The sequence below is a fragment of the Homalodisca vitripennis genome, chromosome 2, assembly GCF_021130785.1.
Source record: "Homalodisca vitripennis isolate AUS2020 chromosome 2, UT_GWSS_2.1, whole genome shotgun sequence".
NCBI lineage: Eukaryota > Metazoa > Arthropoda > Insecta > Hemiptera > Cicadellidae > Homalodisca > Homalodisca vitripennis.
Window position 1 is genome coordinate 171,860,814 of NC_060208.1, and position 21,216 is coordinate 171,882,029.

At 33.2% G+C, this 21,216-nt stretch overlaps 1 protein-coding gene across 1 annotated transcript in view; it reads right to left on the reverse strand.

The window, feature by feature from the left end:
- LOC124355037 (CCR4-NOT transcription complex subunit 10-B) overlaps nucleotides 1-16,838 on the reverse strand; it is a 34,252-nt gene extending 17,414 nt beyond the window's left edge. The window contains exons 1-5 of the mRNA XM_046805944.1: nucleotides 16,732-16,838; nucleotides 11,896-12,171; nucleotides 9,062-9,212; nucleotides 5,955-6,139; nucleotides 3,132-3,275 (exon numbers count right to left, since the gene is read on the reverse strand). Of these exons, the coding sequence (XP_046661900.1) occupies nucleotides 3,132-3,275; nucleotides 5,955-6,139; nucleotides 9,062-9,212; nucleotides 11,896-12,171 (756 nt within the window). The 5' untranslated portion in view covers nucleotides 16,732-16,838. The remainder of the gene's footprint in view (nucleotides 1-3,131; nucleotides 3,276-5,954; nucleotides 6,140-9,061; nucleotides 9,213-11,895; nucleotides 12,172-16,731) is intronic.
- Between the last annotated feature and the right edge of the window lie 4,378 nt (nucleotides 16,839-21,216).

A 21,216-nucleotide genomic window follows, 5' to 3' on the forward strand; every position in this document is an offset into this window, starting at 1 on the left:
AACATGTAAGTAGATATCTTACTTAATAAATCTTCGCAGTTTTGAAATTAATATTTTGCTTACAGTTCCTATTTTCTATGTCTACCACATTTGTGCTTTTGATGCATCTATGCACAAACCTCCTTCTAACTCAACCCAGTACAAAATGGCACCTCATCTATATATATAAAAGAAAGTCGTGTTAGTTACACTATTTATAAGTCAAGAACGCCTGATCCGATTTGGCTGAAAATTGGTAGGGAGGTAGCTAAGAACTGGGATAAGAACATAGGATACTTTTTATCCCGTTCCCCCGATTCAGGATTCCGCCCCCACTGGTCTCTAAAAGTTACAGAAATACCCGTAAGAAATGCATTGCAGCAAACATATGTTATTAAGTGAAAGAGCCTTTTCAAATTTAATCAGCTGTTCTTTGTAAACATGTAAAATGCGACAAAAGAAACATATGTTTATATCATTTAATTACTATTTTACATTTCTTTACACTTATAGTTTGAAAGCATAGAGTAAGCTTAAGAGAAACAGCAAATTTTTGTTTCAACTGTTTCTGCAATCACTGTTAAACATAGACTTTACTATCCAGATAATACAATTCAAATTTTAATTTTTTACAATTGAAAGCAATTATCTCTGCATCTCCAAGTCAGATTACATTATTTGCTATCATCATTTCGACATGCTTTCCATCGAACCCATCTAACCTATGGCACAAATACAAGGATAATATGGCAGAAGATATTTTACATCAAATTCGTGTCAATTCAAGAAAATCCCAATCTTGAAATGAATTAGGAGATACATAATAGGGCCTTGCTTTTGATTGAAGACATGTGCTATCTCATATGCGGTAGTTTTATTAGTCAGGTTAGGAATGCCAGTGCCAAATTGTGAAATGAATGACGCATTTAATCGAGAATTGGAACGGAAACGTAAATATGATCACCAGGAATTAGATTTTAGAAGTTCAAACGAATGTACCCCTGATGAATCCCCAACAAATGGAAGTTTTTATGATACATTAATGAAGGCAACTGATAATGGAAATGGTGGTTTCTATTTCCTGGAATGCCCCTGGTGGAACTGGTAAGACATTCCTCATGTCAGTAATTTTAGCCACTGTTCGTGCAAGATCCAACACTGCGTTGCAGTTTGTTGCTTCTTCTGGAATAGCAGCCACATTACTAAAAGGATATCGTACGACACATTCTGGCATTAAAATTGCCGTTATTTCTGGAATAATATTGGAAAACCAACATGCAATATGGCACTCCGCTATGGCCAAAGTTTTATCAGAATCGAAGATCATCATCTGGGACGAATGCACAATCGCGCATAAACGTGCATTGGAAGCACTCTACCGAACATTGCAAGATCTACGTAATGACTCGAGATGTTTTGGAAGCTCAATGATTTTACTGCCTGGCGATTTCCGCCAAAACCATTGCCAGTAATTCCCATAATTCCAAGATCGACTGCTGCCGACGAGATAAACGCTTGCCTCAAATCATCGAATCTATGTTAAGAAACTTCAGCTGACAACAAACATGAGAGTTGCAATTGTTGAACGATACATCTGCTGAAGATTTCTCTGAGCAATTGCTGACTATCGGTAATCGTCGAGTACCTGTCGACAAAATCGAGCGGATTGATATCATTTCCTCCGAATTTCTATAACTTTGTCTCATCGAAAGATGAACTCATTAACAAAGTATTCCCAAACATCATTACTAACCTCAAAAATAATGAATGGTTGAGTGAGCGAAGCAATTTTGGTAGCTAAGAATAAAGATGTAGATGACTTAAACTACATAATTCAGAATGAGATCATTGGTACACGCATTCTATCAAATCTATTGACTGTGTAGCAAATGAAGGTGATGCCACCAACTATCCCAATTGAATTTTTAAAACTCCTTGGATGTACCTGGCTTACCACAGCACAATTTACAACTAAAGTTTGGTTGTTGTAATCATGCTTAAAAACTTAAACCAGCCAAAAACTGTGCAACGAACACATTTGGTGGTAAGTAAATTGATGAACAATTTTATTTACGCCACAATACTCAAAGGAAAATTCAAAGGTGAGGAAGTTGTCATTCCGAGTATCCCGATGATCCCAACCGACATGCCATTTCAATTTAAACGACTTCAATTTCTGAATCCGTCTTGCATTCGCCATGACTGTAAATAAGTCACAAGGCCAATCGTTAAAAGTTTGTGGTTTTAATCTCGAACATCCATGTTTTTTCCCATGGTCCATTATATGTGGCATGTTCACAGGTCGGAAGACCTTTCCGCGTTATTTTTTTCGCGCCTAATAAAAAAAAAAACAAAAAATGGTTTATCACAAGGTGCTACAATAAATGGCAAATAAAGAATCATTGAATAATTATATTTTTTTATTTACAATTATCCTAATTTAAAAAAGTACAAAATGTGATCATGTGATATTTGCCTTTAAGGCGGAACAAAGTTCGCTGGGTCAGCTAGTTCAAATTAATTGTTAAAATCATGGGTGGATCCTACTCAATTTTCAATGGAGAGAGAGAAAGAAAAATAAAACTCAGGACACCCCTCTAGGAAACAAAAGCGAACCATTCCCCCAAAATGGGCTTTTTGGGGGCAGTTAAAAAGTTTTGAATGTAAAGTTACAGTAGCACTAGTAATTACAATTATGTTAAGCTAAAACTTACTAACCTGTGTTTTTTATATCAGATGTTCAAACTGCTGACCCAGGACAGTTTGGCTGTATCGATTCACACGGTAATCCACTACTAATACTGTTGTTTCGTTTTATAGATGTTGTTTTTAATCAAAATTGTCCTCACTTAGCTCATGAATTAAACACATTTTGTACATTTTTTAACCACTGTCGTGTAAAACTTTACAAACTGATGTTTGAGGTATACCTAATACTTGAGAAACATTTCTTGTTGAGGCATGAGGATCTTCAACAACGGACTGTAAAACCTCAAGTGACAATGCTTTGTTTGTAGCCGATTTTGGTCGTCCAAGTTTGAGGCGGTCTTTAACAACGCTGCCTGTTATAACAGGAAGGAAATGCAGCCAGTCTTATTCCCCTGCACGGCCCCAGCTGCACTCCCTATTTGCTAGTACTATAATTGACTCACCGAAGTAACAGGGTTTGCAGACGTAATGATACTCTTTATTTCCCGCTTGCAGGCCTTGAGTGCACAAGTGCTGAGGTAGCAACGGGCTCTATACTGAAGAAGCTTCAATCTGAAGGCATCGGTTGCTGCATCCAATGTTACTGGCTGTAAACATACATACGAACAAATATAATTGTGCAATTCAATATTCTACTCCACAATGTTCAATGGAATGATTCCAAAATAGATCCAATTCCATAACTCAGTATCACACTAAAAATTGTCACAAAGACAAAATTAGTTAAATTTTGAGATCCTGATAGTATAATTAACCCTTTGAGGTCTCAATAAAAATTGCTTCGACTGTCCTCAGGTCGTATTTAATTTCTGTTAGTTTACAGTTCTTTGACAATACACAAATGCAATTTTTAAATCCCTTTTTCTGCAACTTTTTTATTTTTTTCTCTTTATATATCAATGTAAATAACCTAAAAAGAATATTTACATGATTTTATAGTATTTTTTTATAACTTTAAGTAACATTTAAAAAATATAAAAAAGAAGTATAAAAATATAAAAAACATCATTTTTATTTTTTTATACAACATATGTAATAAACCAAAATTACATGAATACAGGTGAAAAGGCACTAGGATCTCATCAGATACATGTTATTCATAATATTATATTATATAATATTATATATAATACATTATATATATTATAATTTTGCCTTGGTCCAGCCCTAGGCCTATTTTGGGTAACATGTCTAGCTCTTCCTCTTAGTCTACTAGTTTGTAGCCTAGGCCTACCTCTATTATTTGCATCTCCTTGTCCTACTTCTATCACATTATCCACGAATTGATCAAATTCTTCCCCATCATTACCTAAAGTTTCCAATCCAAACACATCACTTTCGTCGTCTAGGTTACCGTCATTTACCACAATGTTTTCAGAAGAATTTTCACTATGATTCAACTCACAATCACTATCACGGTCTTCTTCAATAATCTGTTTTTCATTTTGGATACTAATTTCACTGAAAATACTATCACAATCATCTAATTGATCTAATATTTCGTCATCGTCAGTAAAACTTGTACTTGGACCAGCCATATTTGTAAACACGGCGCAAGTGCAGACGTCAGTTGTATTGGTCTTCTATTATCACTTCCAATGCCTCCTATATCGTGAATAAAGATCGACGTAGCATTCACGTAACCAAAATAGAAGTCCAAAGTACTGAATAACTCAAATACCGAACAGCAATAGGTTAGAAATGGCCAAACAAGCAGTGCCATTATCCGGTCGACCTATTGTCGACATGCGAGCGTTCAGCGAAACTGCCGCGGTCGACCTATAGTCGACGACCGATCGCAAAGGGTTAAGAGTTTTCACATGCATTTCTATTTTTTTTTTAGGTTTCAATGGAATAAAATTTCAGTTACATGGTTAAGAAAGATGAAAATATTAGTAAATAATCTAGTTAGATCACATAAACGAACATGCTGGAGATTTTAATATTTTGAATATCTTACTTGTAAAAGTCTAAATAAAGCAATGGTTTTAATTAATAATAAACCAAAAATTGTATGCAATACATTTATACCTCTACTTCAAACAGGAATCTATGTTTGCTGTTGACAATTGAAGGTTTGAAATGTTTGTGTTATAAGGATAAAATTATTTTATAGGATAGTATTGGAAGATCTCTTAACACGTTCACTGCGGGCGGTAACTCTGGTTACCACTGCTACACTGCACTAGGAGCGGGCGGTAACTATGGTTACCACAGAGCCTTTGTTCTGAAATGAGGTCAGTATACGGCCAGCACTCGAGCTATCACAACTCTGTATTTCTTGCTCCTCGGGAGGTACTTTTCCCGCATTTTTATGCACTTCTATTTCACATTAGACTTTTTCATTATTTTTAATGATTTTTTAAGTTTTTATAGTAGTAAGTGATTGTGCAACACAATAAATCTTCCCCTGGGACCAAGTGGTGTACAACAACCAAGTTCTAAGCGTACAACAGAGCCAGTATTGAGTTCAGACAATGAGGATGACAACATGGACGATGTGGAGTACCAGACAGACTCGGAAGTTAAGGATCCTGATTACGAGACCAACCTACCCCAAATGAGCGCTCACAACCAGATTGGAATAATTTTTATAAACTTATGTACTACAATTTTTTTAATCATTTCAAGTAAACATTGAAATATATTTTGTTATAATTACTCACCACATATTTGTAAATAATAACTTAATTTGAGTGAGTTAGCGGAGATTTATATAAACCTTTTCACATTTTATAAACTTTTACATTAATTTTGGTTTTCACATTTACATATAAATACTGTTTATGTTTGTTTAAAACAAATAAAATACAGTTCACTTAGCTACGATATATTCATTTGGAACATTCCCACTGCCAAAAAAGGGTGTTCCCTAGTGCGAGCGGTAACTTAGAGTAACAGGAAGACTGTCCCCAGGAGCTAGCGGTAAGCACAGTTACCACATTCCCAAAATGGTAGAGAGTGATAATTTTTGTGACTTATGAGTAATTCTCATATATTTCTATCATATTTCATCCAAAGTAAGCAAAAAATATTTAAAAAATTTCAGCATACAGGGAACTCTAAATAGGGATTTTTAGCAGCGAACGTGTGTGTGTGTGTGTGTGTGTATGTGTTAGCACATAATCCAACAACAGCACACAGGGAAATTCTACCACTGCTTAAATTATCAGTGAGATATGCAGAAATCTAGTTAAACTAATAATTGAAATTTTATATTTCTGTAATTTTGGGGGAAATTCAACGTATTACAGAAGCAAACCTACCGCCCTCTCCTGGTGTTCCTTTTCCAGATTCTTGAGTTCCTTGTCTCCAATCATCTTGGTGGCATTGTCTGTGGATACAAACTGGTTCTCAATGTAAGCTATCAGTGACAGAGCTTTCTCTGGCTGCTGGGTGCTGAGGTGTAGCTCTATCAGCAACAGACACACACGGTGTGCCAGCCCTTCCTCTGTTATCACAATACAGTACGTTATCAGTAGTCTATCTCATACACACTACAAAGGTAAGTTAGTAAGTTAGTTAAAACGGGAACATTACAATATCTACTACTAGCAACTTATGTGGGAACCATTATCAAAAAAATACATGATCCCGGTAAGCATTGTGTATACATAGCTATTTTATATTTGATTAAGAACATAATGAATTAAACATTGTACAGTTGAAATTTTTGTACAATTGGTATTGGACACTCAATGTAATGTAGTAAATGCTCAATAAGTTTAGTGGCAGTTTTGTAATACAATCTTACTGTTGCAATTGTTCCAACCCTGAATAAGCTCTGAACATCTGCTGTGCTTATTAACATAAATGAACTGCCTCCATCTTCATGCAGATTCCCTGCAGGATCACTGAACATTAACCGTCCATCCCTCCAGCGTTGTTTATTCATTATGAACATTATCCCAACTAAATATTCATAGACAAGCACAGTTCTTCATTGCTAGTGAGATAGTGATATTAACTCAAAAGTCATCTGTAAAACTGTAACTACTGAGAAATCAGAACACGCCTAATAATAAAGTTTATGTTTTACCAAATTCACTAAAAAGTAATGCTAAGTTATCAAAGTTTTACTAAAGTCTGACTTCACATTTAGTTGTTTTCTTATATTGATAATAGGCTTAGACTTGATATAACAGTCTTATACTAACAACCTCCATGAAGCAAAACTATCATACAAGAGCATAATATAACGAGCTTTCTAAGAAGAGTTTTCACTATTCAGTTGTCAATTTTGTATTGGAATTGTATAGGAACCATATAATATTATATTAAATGCTGTCTTCTATAGTTCTATATGCACAATCTAAACTGTTAAATTTCTTCTTCTTTTTAAATCATAAGCAAAGAACGATTTATGACAAAAAGGATTAATACTCTCAACTTCTAAAGAAAGATTTGGGTGTGGAATCCCTTCAAGCAATGGATGTAATAAACCTCAGGAAAGTTAACTGATTATTAAATGGTTTTAGTATCTAATAGCAAGCCACTTTAGAATGGGTCCAATTGAAATTATGAAATTAAAAACCATTATAAAGTAGTTAAAAGAACAGCTAAACCCAATAGTAAAATCAATAAATAGTAATAAAATGATAAAAACTACATTATAAATTTACAGTAAATGTTAAATCAAAAGAAATTTGACTGTAACTTTAGAATTAAAGTGCCATTTGACTATTCTTAGCTGCAGCCTCCAATGGACTAAGCATGTGTACATTGACAAAGTACAGAGTGGGCCAGATAAAACCGGTCCCGAGCGAGTTTACGTAATACTCATACAATGCGTACAGGAAACTGAAAAAGTGACTAGGCGAAATAAAAAAAATACATAATATTAAGTAAAATGAAATTTTATTTTGTCTATTTTACAACATGTACATTTAAGGATTTACAGTCTCTGTTCAAAATGGGAGCCACCAACTTGTATGCAAATTTCAGCACGGCGAATCATGTTCAGGAAAACAGTCTGCAATTCTTCTACTGGAATGTTGGCAATTTCTTGTCGTATGTTTTGCTTCAATTCTTCTAAAGTCCGTGGGTTGTTGTGATAGACATTACCTTTGAGACGGCCCCAGAGATAAAAATCGCAAGGCGATAGGTCGGGCGATCTGGCTGGCCACAAGTCTTTACTGATGGTTCTCTCTTTAGTAAAATCACTGTGGATTCGAGCGAGAGATCGATCAGAAGTGTGACAGGTTGCCCCATCTTGTTGGAAGTACGCATATGACACTTCTTCTGGATTCAGTTGTGTAACAAATTCTTCATAGATCCGTAGATAAACGTCTGTATTAACTGTCTCCTAGAAGAATATTGGTCCAATGATCCGGCGACCAGACATTGCGCACCAAACACCAATTTTAAAGTCATGCAATGGTTTCTCATGGGTTACATGAGGATTGTGTGTTGCCCAATACCGCGTATTTTGAGAATTTACATACCCTGATAAGTGGAACCATGCTTCGTCTGTAGAAATGAATAAAAATGGATCCACGTTACCTTCTGCAATTTCTTGAAGAACCCATTGACAGTAACGTACACGTCTAGCCAAATCAACCTCTTTCAATTCCTGAACAACACTCACACGATAGGCATGCATTTTTAATCCATGCAGTATACGCCGACAAGATGTTCGAGAAATTCCGACTTGTTGCGATAATCGTCGTGTTGACTTTGAAGGACTCCTTCCAATAATGGTCTGTACATTGGCCACAGCTTCTGGTGTTCGTACAGTTGGTTGTTTGTCTCTCTTCATATTGGACACATTGCCTGTTGTACGCTACTTTTTTAATTAAATCCTGAATGGTTGATTTAGCAGGAACTCGACCTTCAGGATACTTCTCAAGAAACTTTTCACGGACCGACATTATTGAAGTTGTACGAACATATTCCTCCATTATGAAAACACGCTGTTCTATTGAATACGGCATGATCCACACTGCTCGGTCAAACACTCAAGCTACACTGACGTGGACAGATAGACAGGACAGGAACGGACGGCAGACAGTAGTGGAAGGGGAAAGGTCAATGTCCCGTCATGCTGTACATCGGCGCGCCTACGCCTCTCGGGACCAGTTTTATCTGGCCCACTCTGTACATTAGCTGACAATCAAAAAGAAGTTGGCCAGTATATTTAGCCCTCACAATGGATTTGAATGTTGCATCTGGCCTAAGTTGGTTGGTTCTAGCTGATACCATTCTCCTATATAAAATAGACAGGTGGTCTAGGGCACTCTGTATTAAGAGTGAGTATGGTATAAATCCAAAAGAATCTTTTCTAAAGGTTTAGCTAATTCAATGCAGCAATTTTTTTCTCACAGAAAATTTTAGTTTGTTTGTAAAGCAAGATTAATAAGAACACAAAACTCACCCATAGGTTCAATGAACACAAACACCTTGTTCATAATTCTAAGAGCTGCATGGTGCTGTTGGAGGTGGTAGAGTATAACAGCTTGGTTGTAGTACAGAACACAATGTTCTACATCTTCTAGGCTGTCTAGATCATCAGTATTCACATGTGCCTGAAAAAATTAGTAAGATGAATAACTGAGAGAAAAGCCATGTCTCTTACCTAAGCTATAACAATTAAATAAAGCAAAAACATTTCAATGGAATTGAAATTGCTAGGAGAGGGAGATTATTATTTGTGGGTTATATAGGTGCAGTTACAAACAAAATATCCACTTAGGCTGATTGAAATGTAATAAATGAGAGTTCTTTTTTCCAAATAAAACTTAGGACCCAAACTTACAATAATCACCATGTTAGATTTTTGCTCACCAAACATCCCCAGCAACAGATAGGCTGAAAGTAATATTTTGCACCTCAAGTCACAGAAACAGGGAAAATGTTACAGTAACAGAGAGTGGCTGTAGTTGTGGCGCATAAAAATATCTGGTTGGCTGAGATTGGTTGGTTAATAGTGGCTGTAGTTGTGGCGCATAAAAATATCTGGTTGGCTGAGATTGGTTGGTTAATATAAATTAAATGATTTAAGTTAGAAAGAATAAATTTATCAATAAGAAACAAAAGTTAGGTACAATTCAGTGGTCATCCATGTTGACTAAACATGCAGTATGAAAAACAAGAAATTCAAGATCAAGTTATAGTCTAAAATCACAGATAATAGATCTGCCACTCAAGCCTGGAACTAGCACCTGACTGCTCAGTAGAATGTGACAAGTCACTAATATTATTCACTGATATCTTTTGTCACACTCAATGTCAATCCAAGTACTTTTTAGTTACCGACACGCTCATCTCTATATCCTCATTTTTATAGCGAACGAATATTATTAAAATCAGTGTGACTCATCAGACCAGATGGTCTATTAGTAGCATCATGTCTGAACAAAAAGTACACACACTGATAAGTAACACATAATTATACAATCTTTTTTACAGGAGGACATAAATCTGCCAAAGTTTTGCGGCAACTACAGAGTTACCTGTTTGCTCTCAAAAGCATATAAAGATTTCTATAATATTTTACATTGTGAGTTGTTGTCAGTTACATGTTTTGAATATCACTCCATCATTAGATTACAGCATAAAATTGGCTTTGTAGTTAAATTCATATAACACACATAATATAACACAACAAACATTTACTAACACACGGCACAACAAGCCTAGGTAGAATTATCAAAGTAGTATCAAGTTTAAATCAGCTGATGATTGTGGTCAAAGATCTACCAAATAAGACTCAACTAAAAAATTTTTTAAAACGAAATGCGTATGTAAAGTGCTGGCTTTTTTGTAAATGACAATACAAGTACATCAATGTCTGCAAAACATTAAAGTGGTTTGATATAAATTGGTTTGAAAATAAAATAACTGTTTAGTAATTTTTAGAACAACTTGAGGGTTACAACAAATGTAAATGTATGTATCAAATTAATTTTTAGAACCAGTCTCTCAAGTGATAGACTTCGCTAAAGCTTGGCCAATTACAGTATTAATTATTAAAATATTGCTTGATTGCATGGATTCCACGTTTTGATAATATACTGTATTTCAGTATTAATCTTTTAACCCTTTCAGGGCCAGGACCAAATATGAGATGTTGCAAAATTTTTTCACATATCATATTCCCTTGTGACGAGTCATAAGTGCCAGGCTAAAATTGGCGATTTTGCAGTCTCTTAGATTAAAATTTATAACTTTTCATAAAAATTAGAAAATGACCTAAAAGTTGCACCAAATTACTCGTATAGATATATACTATCAACAAAAAAATATATAGATGTAGTTTTAAGTAATTAAAAATTTAAAAAAGAATGTTTTAATAGATTACATAAAAAAAATTTATTTTTTTTATAAATAACTAAAAAAGGAAAAATAATTTTAAGGTGGGAAGCTATTTTATTATATTGTACATTTAGAAAGGAACAACCATACAAAATTTTGTGTTATTTCTCTCATAAATAGATTTTTTATGACACATTTTGTATAAATACGCATAATTGTACTTTGCAACATTTTATAAGTGATAAAGCAACTGACTCTTACACTGCAAGAAACTTAAAATAAATATTCACATTGTGGATGTACCGGTAAACAGATGATTGTAGGATCCATAAACAGTTTAAATACAGTTAAAAACACTATTTACCAAGAAATATTTACACAATTTTATTTGAAATTTAGTTACACTTTTTCTATTTACAAATATGCTACTTACAATTTCACTCCCGTGAGATCACAAATTGTCAGTCATTGTAACTACTACACACAATAGCTAAGCACGTAACTACTAACACTACTAATATTTACAACCACAAAATAAAATAATGAAGAAGAATCCAGCATACAATAATACGATTACACTAAAGCATAAAGAATTAACAACAATAGATCGAGTCAGCTGATAATGTCACGTAACAATTACGAAATAAAAATGCATAGACCTCCAAAATAAAAACGATATTCATATTAATTATCTACAAATATACCAGGAGGGGAATAAAAAAACATAAAACTTTAATCATTTGACGTCGTATTTATTTAAGAAAACGACGAATATCAAGGCGACTATATATTGCCGCCTGGCGCTTTTTGCGTATTTCACCGACGGCAATATTTTGCTGCCTGGCACTTTTCAGACGCAATCTATAGCGGCATATTGCCGCCTGGCCCGGAAAGGGTTAATACACAGATTTAGCTGGAAAGCACAGTCTACTTTACAGCTATAATGTATCTTACCTGCTGACACACTTGGTTCAAGTTCTTTCTGAAGAGATCAGTCTTCTTTAGTTCACTTCTGTAGTATTCAGCCACGGCTCTGTTGTGTACTACTTTAACATCATTTGGCCGGCACGATTCCAGTTTACTCAGATTCTGGAGGCAGGCGTTATAATTGCCTTTGTTGAATTCAGCTAGTGCAGTCTGTGCTAGATCTCGCTCTTGATCGGATATCTGGCTTGTCTGGTCATTGTTGTTGTTTCCCTTATCACCTGACTGTCCTTCCTTCTCCGCCATCTGCTCAACAACCACTAAATTACTACTACTTCAATAGTATTGATAAGATATAAAAACTACTCTTTGAACTTTGTTAATGACTGAACAACTATTCAGTTTGGTCAGCTATTCAGTCATGTCACTCAACATCTCTCACAAAATTGTGACCAAAAATATGGCTGTTAGAATGGTTGGAATACAACAATGTGTTTATGAGAAGCACAAGGTTTATTACACAGGAATTAGTGGAGACAACAGAGATTAATTCCCTAGCACCGTAGCTGAACGATTTAATTGTAAGATTATTAAAAGTTATACACTTTCATTGTTTCGTTACTTACAACAGAGTACAATACAGAGAAAACATTGTTGGTGACAGTAAACTTAATGAAAAATATGGCAAACTATGATACATGAAGTATATATAGTCCTCCTCCATAGACAAATGGTTATAGTCTCGGCTCTCTAACCTAGAGATCACGGGTTCAAATCCCGGGGGAGTCCAATCATGTACTTTGTACAAAATAAAAAAAACCAGTGCACTTCGAAGCCAGCATAGCTGACGCTGAAGCTTAAACAAGATAAAAAGAAAAATAGTAGGTAATTCTAAGCAATATATGGGTCAACCTCGATTTTTCTCATATTACAATACAATGTTCCAATAGTCAATTAGAAAAGGAAATGACTAGAATTTCTTGCCGGAAAGCAGTTATAGGGGGCAGGCAACCGCCAGACGGTCATATATTGCTTAGAGTTACCTATTAGTGATCAGGGGCACTGACGTGATCTGGGCTTCAAATTTGGAACTACTCGAGTTAATTTTTTTTTTCTAAAAGAGCAAGCAGCGCGAAGCGCTGCGCAGCGAGCAGGGCATCGTGCGTGATCCTTTTTTATTAAAAATTTCTGATAAATTGTTATTACATATTACAATATAATGTAGGTAATGTATGTAAAACAATTTTAAACACATAATTACATGCTGCAAAGCAAAGTAAACCAATATAATCCGCCCAATACAAAATCCCCGTAAAAATCTGGTAAAGGAATCTGTGTCATTCCTTTGGCCTGAATCAATTCAGTATGGACGAAGATCACGCACGATGCTTGCCCGCTGCGCAGCGCTTCGCGCTGCTTGCTCTTTTAGGAAAAAAAATTAACTCGAGTAGTTCCAAATTTGAAGCCCAGATCACGTCAGTGCCCCTGATCACTAATAGGTAATTCTCGCGGTTGCCTGCTCCCTATAACTGCTTTCCAGCAAGAAATTCTAGTCATTTCCTTTTCTAATTGACTATTGGAACATTATATTGTAATATGAGTTGCCTGCTCCCTATAACTGCTTTCCGGCAAGAAATTCTAGTCATTTCCTTTTCTAATTGACTATTGGAACATTATATTGTAATATGAGAAAAATCGAGGTTGACCCATATATTGCTTAGAATTACCAAATAGTAAATATAAAAATCTTGCACATAAGTTACTGTCTATTTTAATTTATAAACAAAAGTTTACTTATTTCAGATTCAAATGTAATATTGAATACACCATTTTACTCATAAAAATGCACACAAAATAATGGTTAATGCTATTTTACTGTTACTACATGATGTTCTTAAAACTATATAAAAAAAATCAAAACTTTTAACACAAACCTCTAAATTTATTTTGTTTTACACTTAGATTGTATTTTGTAAAAGATAACATTCAATGAATACATTTTATTCCAAATTATAACATGATATGATAAATATATCGTTACATAACTAAAATATATTTATATACATATTTGTATATAAAACTATGTAAAAATTGTTAAAAATATACTAACCCCCAAACTTGTAATAACTAATTTCAAGTTTAAAAAAACATGTATTCAATAAGTATATTGATTTAAGATTGTATTCTAATTTAAAAAATACTGTTTCAAGGCATTTGACTTAAAAATAAAATTAAAAAACATTTTTATGGCAATTTATAAGTAATCTGCTTTCACAGGGTGTTATAACTAACATCTAAGTTTCCAGTTCACAACATCCTATAATACTGCACTGTGACTGGGATAAATTAGATGGTAATTTAGTTATTGTAGAGATGTTAGATTTTTCAATTGGCTTTTGTGTTTTGTTATAATACATCGTAAATCAATTTTTTAAACAAATATTTTAATTATTACTGTTGAATTGAATCTTGGAAATACAGTAGGCCTACTACAATAGTTTTTAAAACACGAGAAAATAAAAAGTATACAATAAATACAATGTGACACCTGTTTTACCCACCAGATGACACAAGGTCCATCTATAGAGGAATCCAAAAATAAAGTAAAATCTAATATTAATAGAAGGTTGATTATTCCTATTCGAAAGAACATGGATTTTCTGCATTTTATATTTAATGACAGTAGTATGAAGACATTGTTATTACGTCCACAACATCTTATTTCAAAAGCACTTTTGCCAGTTAGAGCATGGTTACCAATACAAAAGTTACATACCATACATGAACATTTGCCACTTAAACAGTGATTTAATTCATGCTTATTCAGAATGGGCCACTTACAGGATTAGGCTAAAATAATACACTACCATTCCAATTTCAAGAATTGTTTTTCTAATTGATTCTAAAAACAAATTTCATAAACAATAACCTATTTAGGCTTAATTTTTCAGCCAATTTTTGGTTCCAAATGTAAGGAGAGTGACCCCGAGATAACTTAAATATCTAAATATTCGGTTTTGCAACCACCAAAGTTAGCAAACAATGCAGACGAAGCAGAAAAAGGGGTTTATGGAATTCTTTGGACAGTGTTTGATATTCTGTAGCATCAATAAACACATTCAGTTATTATTAAGCCAATTCTTCAAGTTACTGTTGTTAGACTGTCTTGGAAGACTTTAATAAGCAGCATATACTCGTAATTCGGTTGTTATTATCGAATGATTCGTTAAATTATCCTACTTCTATACTATATAATAATCATACACTACAAGAATTATAATACAATTAATAACAAGAATAATAGGCTACATTACAAGTTTTAATTAAATAACCTGAAGAATAGCATGAAAACATAACAAAACCAATCTTTAGTCCTCAGTAACAATCATATGTTTTAAATTAAAATATGAATTTAATATTTACAGTGATCAAACAAACTATTATAACCAAAATTAGGAAAACTGAAGACGACCATATTTGCTCCTCTCACAGTGTTACAGTTGTTTCTTTCCCACAAATTTTACATAATGGGTTTTTCGATACGAGTTCAACATATTAAAGCCACGAAAAACATGTCTTATCATCTTTCAAAGTAACTAAAATTGACAGCCATTTTTAATAATCAAATGTTAAGTTACTTATGTAAAATTGAAATATTACCCTACATGTATCATTTGAAAGTGTTTACAGCTGTTGATATAGATTATTTAAGTTAATTGTTCAAAATAATTAATCAGTATCAATTGATTATATCGATAGTTATGATTAAGTAATATCGTTTGCCAATTTCGATATAAAAACCGGGTCCGCTTATCGTACCCTAAGTTACCCGCCAAATCCACATCATGAATCCACATTGAACAAATCTAGTCACTTTTAAAGGATCTCACATAAGATTTCCCCATATTCACAGCCATTTAAAGTTCTCCAAAAATGAGTTACTTCATAGGGTTTATTTTGAAAACTATAAATTGTTGTAATTAATAGGCTAAGTTGAAATCATATGTTATAAATAAATTGTAATATCAAATTATTCATTGGATAAAATCAATCTAACCATTTGATAAAACAACCGAATTACGAGTGTAGTCTGCTTATTAAAGTCAACCGGTCAACTACTATGCTAGGCCTAACTTCTTTTTCAAGAATATTTTTACTGTAAATACTTTGTGGCTCAAACTCCAAAAGCCAATAATTTTTTTGCTTTCCCACTTATTTTATTAACACTTAAGCTACCATTTGAAAAATCAACAAATATAGTGATATGAATAAGGTAAATGTGTTTGATTAATACACAAGTTTTCTTTGTTATTCTACCTATTCATGTTAATATTGTTAATATTCATGATCTCATAAAATCTTATTATAGACTCAAATAATACATAAGTTGTATGAAAATATTGAGGCTGAAGCAATCAAAGTAGGCATACCATGTACTTTTACACCATAAAATAATAATAGCGAACCACTGGTTTGCAACTGTACAGTGTATTATATATTTGTCATTGTCTCAGGTAAAATTTACATGTTAACACCATGAATTTTCATTAGGCCTAGTCCAATTCTTGAAAGATATGTTATACATAGGTTAACTCTGTAATGTTACTTGTAACCTAAACGTATTTAAATTTTAAGATGAAACTGAGTGAATCGATTATCTAAATAAAAGATTAGGAACCAATTTTGCCTACACTGTACATTAACTAGAAATTTTGAAACTAAAATATTTATTTACATCTAATATAAATCCTAACCTTAATCATACCGGTTTTCTGTTATGCTTCAAATTTCAGAGATGAGGTTCATCCCCTTAGTATAAAAATTTAGCTCAGTGATCAAGTAATGCTAATTAATAAATGTACTTACATTAATAGCAATGTTAAAACATCTACAACACAACTACAAACTGATAGTAAAATTTGTTACATGAGACGTTCTAAAATAAATAATTCCAATTTTCAAAGGTCTTATCATCGATATTAATTTATATCGATATTTTCATTTCGATACTCCCGACGTAGTATCGGTTTTGGACATTCCCCTTATAGGTATCGGAATAATAAAATTATTAATGTTGGATTTCTAAGATTTTAAATTATAAGTTGAAACGTATAAAGTTAAGAAAATTCTTCGGATTGGGCTTATGTTTGAATTCAGTTTTTACAGTTAATTTAATAATTTAGTTCGGTATATATCGCTTTTACCGACTATCACTCCGATTTAAAAAAAGCTCTTTTTTAGTGGATTCTTTAGAAAGATTAAAAATTGTGAAATTTTATTATAGAGCTTGTTGTTATTTAAATATGATATGCATGATTGTCGAAACATGGGAAGAATTAAATCAATGTTTGGAATGGAGCTAATGGAACAAAAATAATTTGGTACCTATATGGATAGTCAAAGCTTTGGTTTTTTTGACAATCTGCTCAGTGCTCACACTGTTGGTGACGAACGAAAACAATAGATAGTACCTATTAGATAGACCGAAATTACGAGCGGTGTGATCACGAATGCTTCCGTTTAACATCGCAGCACCTTCGATGCTACTGTAGCCTGTACTTAAACATAAACAATATACATGCATGATGTTTAATTTTGAGAGATATGATTAAAAACTTGGAATTTATTTGTCATCAAAATACGGGATGAATGTAAAGTCTACATGAAGATGATTAAGGTATCGGGAATTCTACTTTCAAAATAATCGAAAACATTGAAAGAACTATTCTTGCCGTATTCGGACAGATCATTCTCCTCACATTTGGCGAGGAGTCTTCCTATATTTAAAAGGTCAACATAGGTAAAAAGTGTATACTGCGCTAAAAATAAAAAGCGTATTAAAAGGATTATAAAGGAAATTGAAATCGTAAAGGATTCTTAAAGTCGGTAAACACTATATTTACAATTTGTTCTTATCTTTTTGTGGGCTGTACTATAATTTGTCGGCGGTGCAAACCGTTAAATTTACATATTATGTTTTTGTATTAACGGTCTACCCATGTGTACAGTATGTATATGCATTAATAAACAGATTAAACACACTCATATTTCAGGTCTAGCTTCAGGTTCACATCCACCTCACGGTGGACAACATTTTGGTGCACATTATTTACCACTTGCGGTCCAGAATCAATTAGGGGAGTATCCTGTGATTTTGTGGAGGGTCTGGGAGGCATGGAATACCACTCAGAACAGGGGGTCTGAGGATGTACTATCGCATTAAATATGAGCTTCAAAGCTAACGTTTCAGGCTAGTTTTTGTTTAAATGTGAAAATATTACTTATTACAAACAAATGGAGAAAATTATTCTAGTTTTTGTTTTATGTTACGAAACAATCATGTGCATACAGGTTTGAAGTGTTTTGGTTTGATTTTTAAGTTTTAATTATCAGTGGATATCCTTATTTATAATGTATTTACACCAACATTTTGTTTTAATTGATTAAATTGTTTTAAAAATGGACATCTGGTAGCTTTTTGTTGACGGTTATCTAACATTGTTTAACCTTGCTACTATGCAATAAAACATATTCTAAAATATTGTTGTGTGAAAACATCAGTAACTCAACTAAACATCAGTAAATAATGTAAGGTAAAGTACACCACACCACGTGTCACTAACAGGCTTCGCTTTGCTTTGATAGTTTGCTTGCAAAGTTTCAAATTATCAATTTTTTTAAGGAGAGGCCGATCCCTTTTTCACACAAATCACACAAGAAAAGAAATTTGGACATCTCCTAAAAAACAAAAGAGAAAATTTTCAGCCTTTAACATTGTCTTTATACTTTATTATTTTTCTTGTAACTCTATGAATACAAATGTCACATGTGTGAAATCTCTACGATTTTACTAAGATTGTTTACAAATTTAAGTATTGTGCAATTTTCTCATTACCATCATGGTTACCCGTAAAACCAATGTAAAAATGTTCGCTAACGCTTAGACAAATCCTATGGAGTGACATGAACCATCATCGAACTCCGTGTTGCCTGTATAAAAATGAATTTCATGCACAATTTTCAAGCCTATGGGTCAGTTCGTTTTCGAAATATCGTATTGAAATTTGTTGGCCTTACCAGTGATAGGCTTTGCTAACGCTCAGCTAATACGTTATTGTTTATAGCTACGTGTGTGCCATCGTTCAAAGGGGATGATAGTTCATTAACTAATTAAATCACTCTAAAGCTTGTAAAATGTAACCTATTAAGCGTTTAGTTGTTTCTCTCACTCAATGGTTAAAGTTTTGATCATTAGGTTTTATCGCCTTATAATTGGGTAAGATTTTCTTAGAATATTATTTCATTTGTATTCAGCATTAATAATGTAAACATACAAAGTGTTCATAATTCTATGTAACACCTATAGCGAGCTTTTCTAGGAGTTAAAATAAAATAAAAAAAATAAACACTTACCTTCCACTAAACTTGTGTTTACGAATATTCTTTTCTGAAGTCAATGAGTAAAGTAAGCGTACACGATCTTTATTCCATCACAGATATTGAACTAATAATCTGAAGAATTTTTATGCACAAAACAAGGTTTTGAAAGACGACAACCCTTGCCTTCCCTCTCAAAGTGGGTTTAGAGGTTTACGTCGATTTTTATGTGATGTTGTTAGAAAAAGGGTCAATTTTTCTTGTAAGATAAATTATTATGGATGAAATTTAGTTTGGAGCTACAAACCCTCGATGTATGTGTGGATGGAGATGACTGATTAAAGGATGCAAACTAAAGAATCCGGACAGTCACTACTGTACTTTCACTAACACAACAACAAGGTAGGAATACACCACGTGTCGCAGAACAGGCTTTGCTGACATTGCATACAAAATGTTAAATGTATAGCTCATTTCATTCTCATATTATCCTGTTGACAGATAGAGATGGCCAATGATACAAAAAAGAAATTTTTACATCCCCCGAGAAGACAAAAGAGAAATCGTGTCAGTTTATTTAGTATCAGCTAGTGTTTCAATGACGCTCAGCTAAATTCCTAGGTTGAGCATCCACTCATTCTTGACTATTTTAGAAATGAAGTTTTGTGCAGTTTAATGTCTATGAATGAAATGTTTCTCGGATTTCTTACCATAATATGATATATTTAAATTTGTTGATTAAGTTACGTTTCATAACAGTGTTTAAATAATAAAACATGAGCTAGGGCGCTACTACAACGCAAGAGTGCACTCAAATAAAAAATTTTGTTACTGTCTTGTTATTGATTTTCACTCTATTACCGTTTACTTTTACTCTATGAATAAATGTCACTTGTTGAAATTTCGTTTTTTTTTTTTGTTGATTTCGGTTTGTTTACAAATTTATTATTCAACTATTTCCTCGTTGCCATCATGGTTATCCATAAGACCAATATAAAAATACCAGCAGTTACCTGCGGCTTCGCAAGCAATTTCGTAGGTTTACTACCTGAATGAGAATGTCTGGTTCGAGTGAAATATATTCCCGATGCCAATGATGAGTTTGTCTTTTTGCCATGATTAAGAAAATATGTAAAACGTTTATATTTATGACCATTGTAATTTACTCAGGTCTTAGTATTTTTTTTTGTATACACATATTCTTTAATTAATTGTATAGTATAGTAAAAGTCAGGTTACTTTATATTTTATATCTGCACTAATAGCAGTGACCCGCTGCTTTGCAAGCAATGTAGTAGATTTTGCATCTGTATGAGCACTTCCGGTTCGAGTGAATTATATTTCCGACGCTAATGTTTAGTTTTACATGTTGCCACAAAGAAAATACGTCAAAATTGTATATGTTTATAGCCATTTTAATTACTTCGTTCTTATTATTTTTTGTTTCGTATGGTTTTTGCCTTTTTCTCAATAAAGAAAATATATATCACACAACAGAGCAGCTTACTTCTTTCAAAAGGCAACTAAGATGAGTTTTATAAGAGGCTTTAAATTTGCAGTAAAAGTTAGATAGTAACTTGTCTTTTATATCTAATCCTTAATATTTGCTAAACATGTACAGTTAAAATTACACTATTTACGTGTTTGTTTCTTTATAAATTGAAAAATATTTTAGAACATTTAGAGCTGGAATTGATTCAAAATCACACTCCAGCAAACCTTATCTTGCAAAGTTCTTGCCCACTGCTTCCAATAGAGTTTTCAGAGTCAAATTCTAACCATTTTATGTTTTAGGGCATTTTCTAAGGAAGGTGAATACTTATGTAATAACTTAAATAAATAATAAAAAAAAACCGGCGAGAAAACTAATAGCTACAGTAAGAAAATAGGTATTGTCTGCGTACATAACACACTTACTATGGATATACATAACTAGGAAGATCATAGAGATAGACTAAAAAGGAAGTACCCATC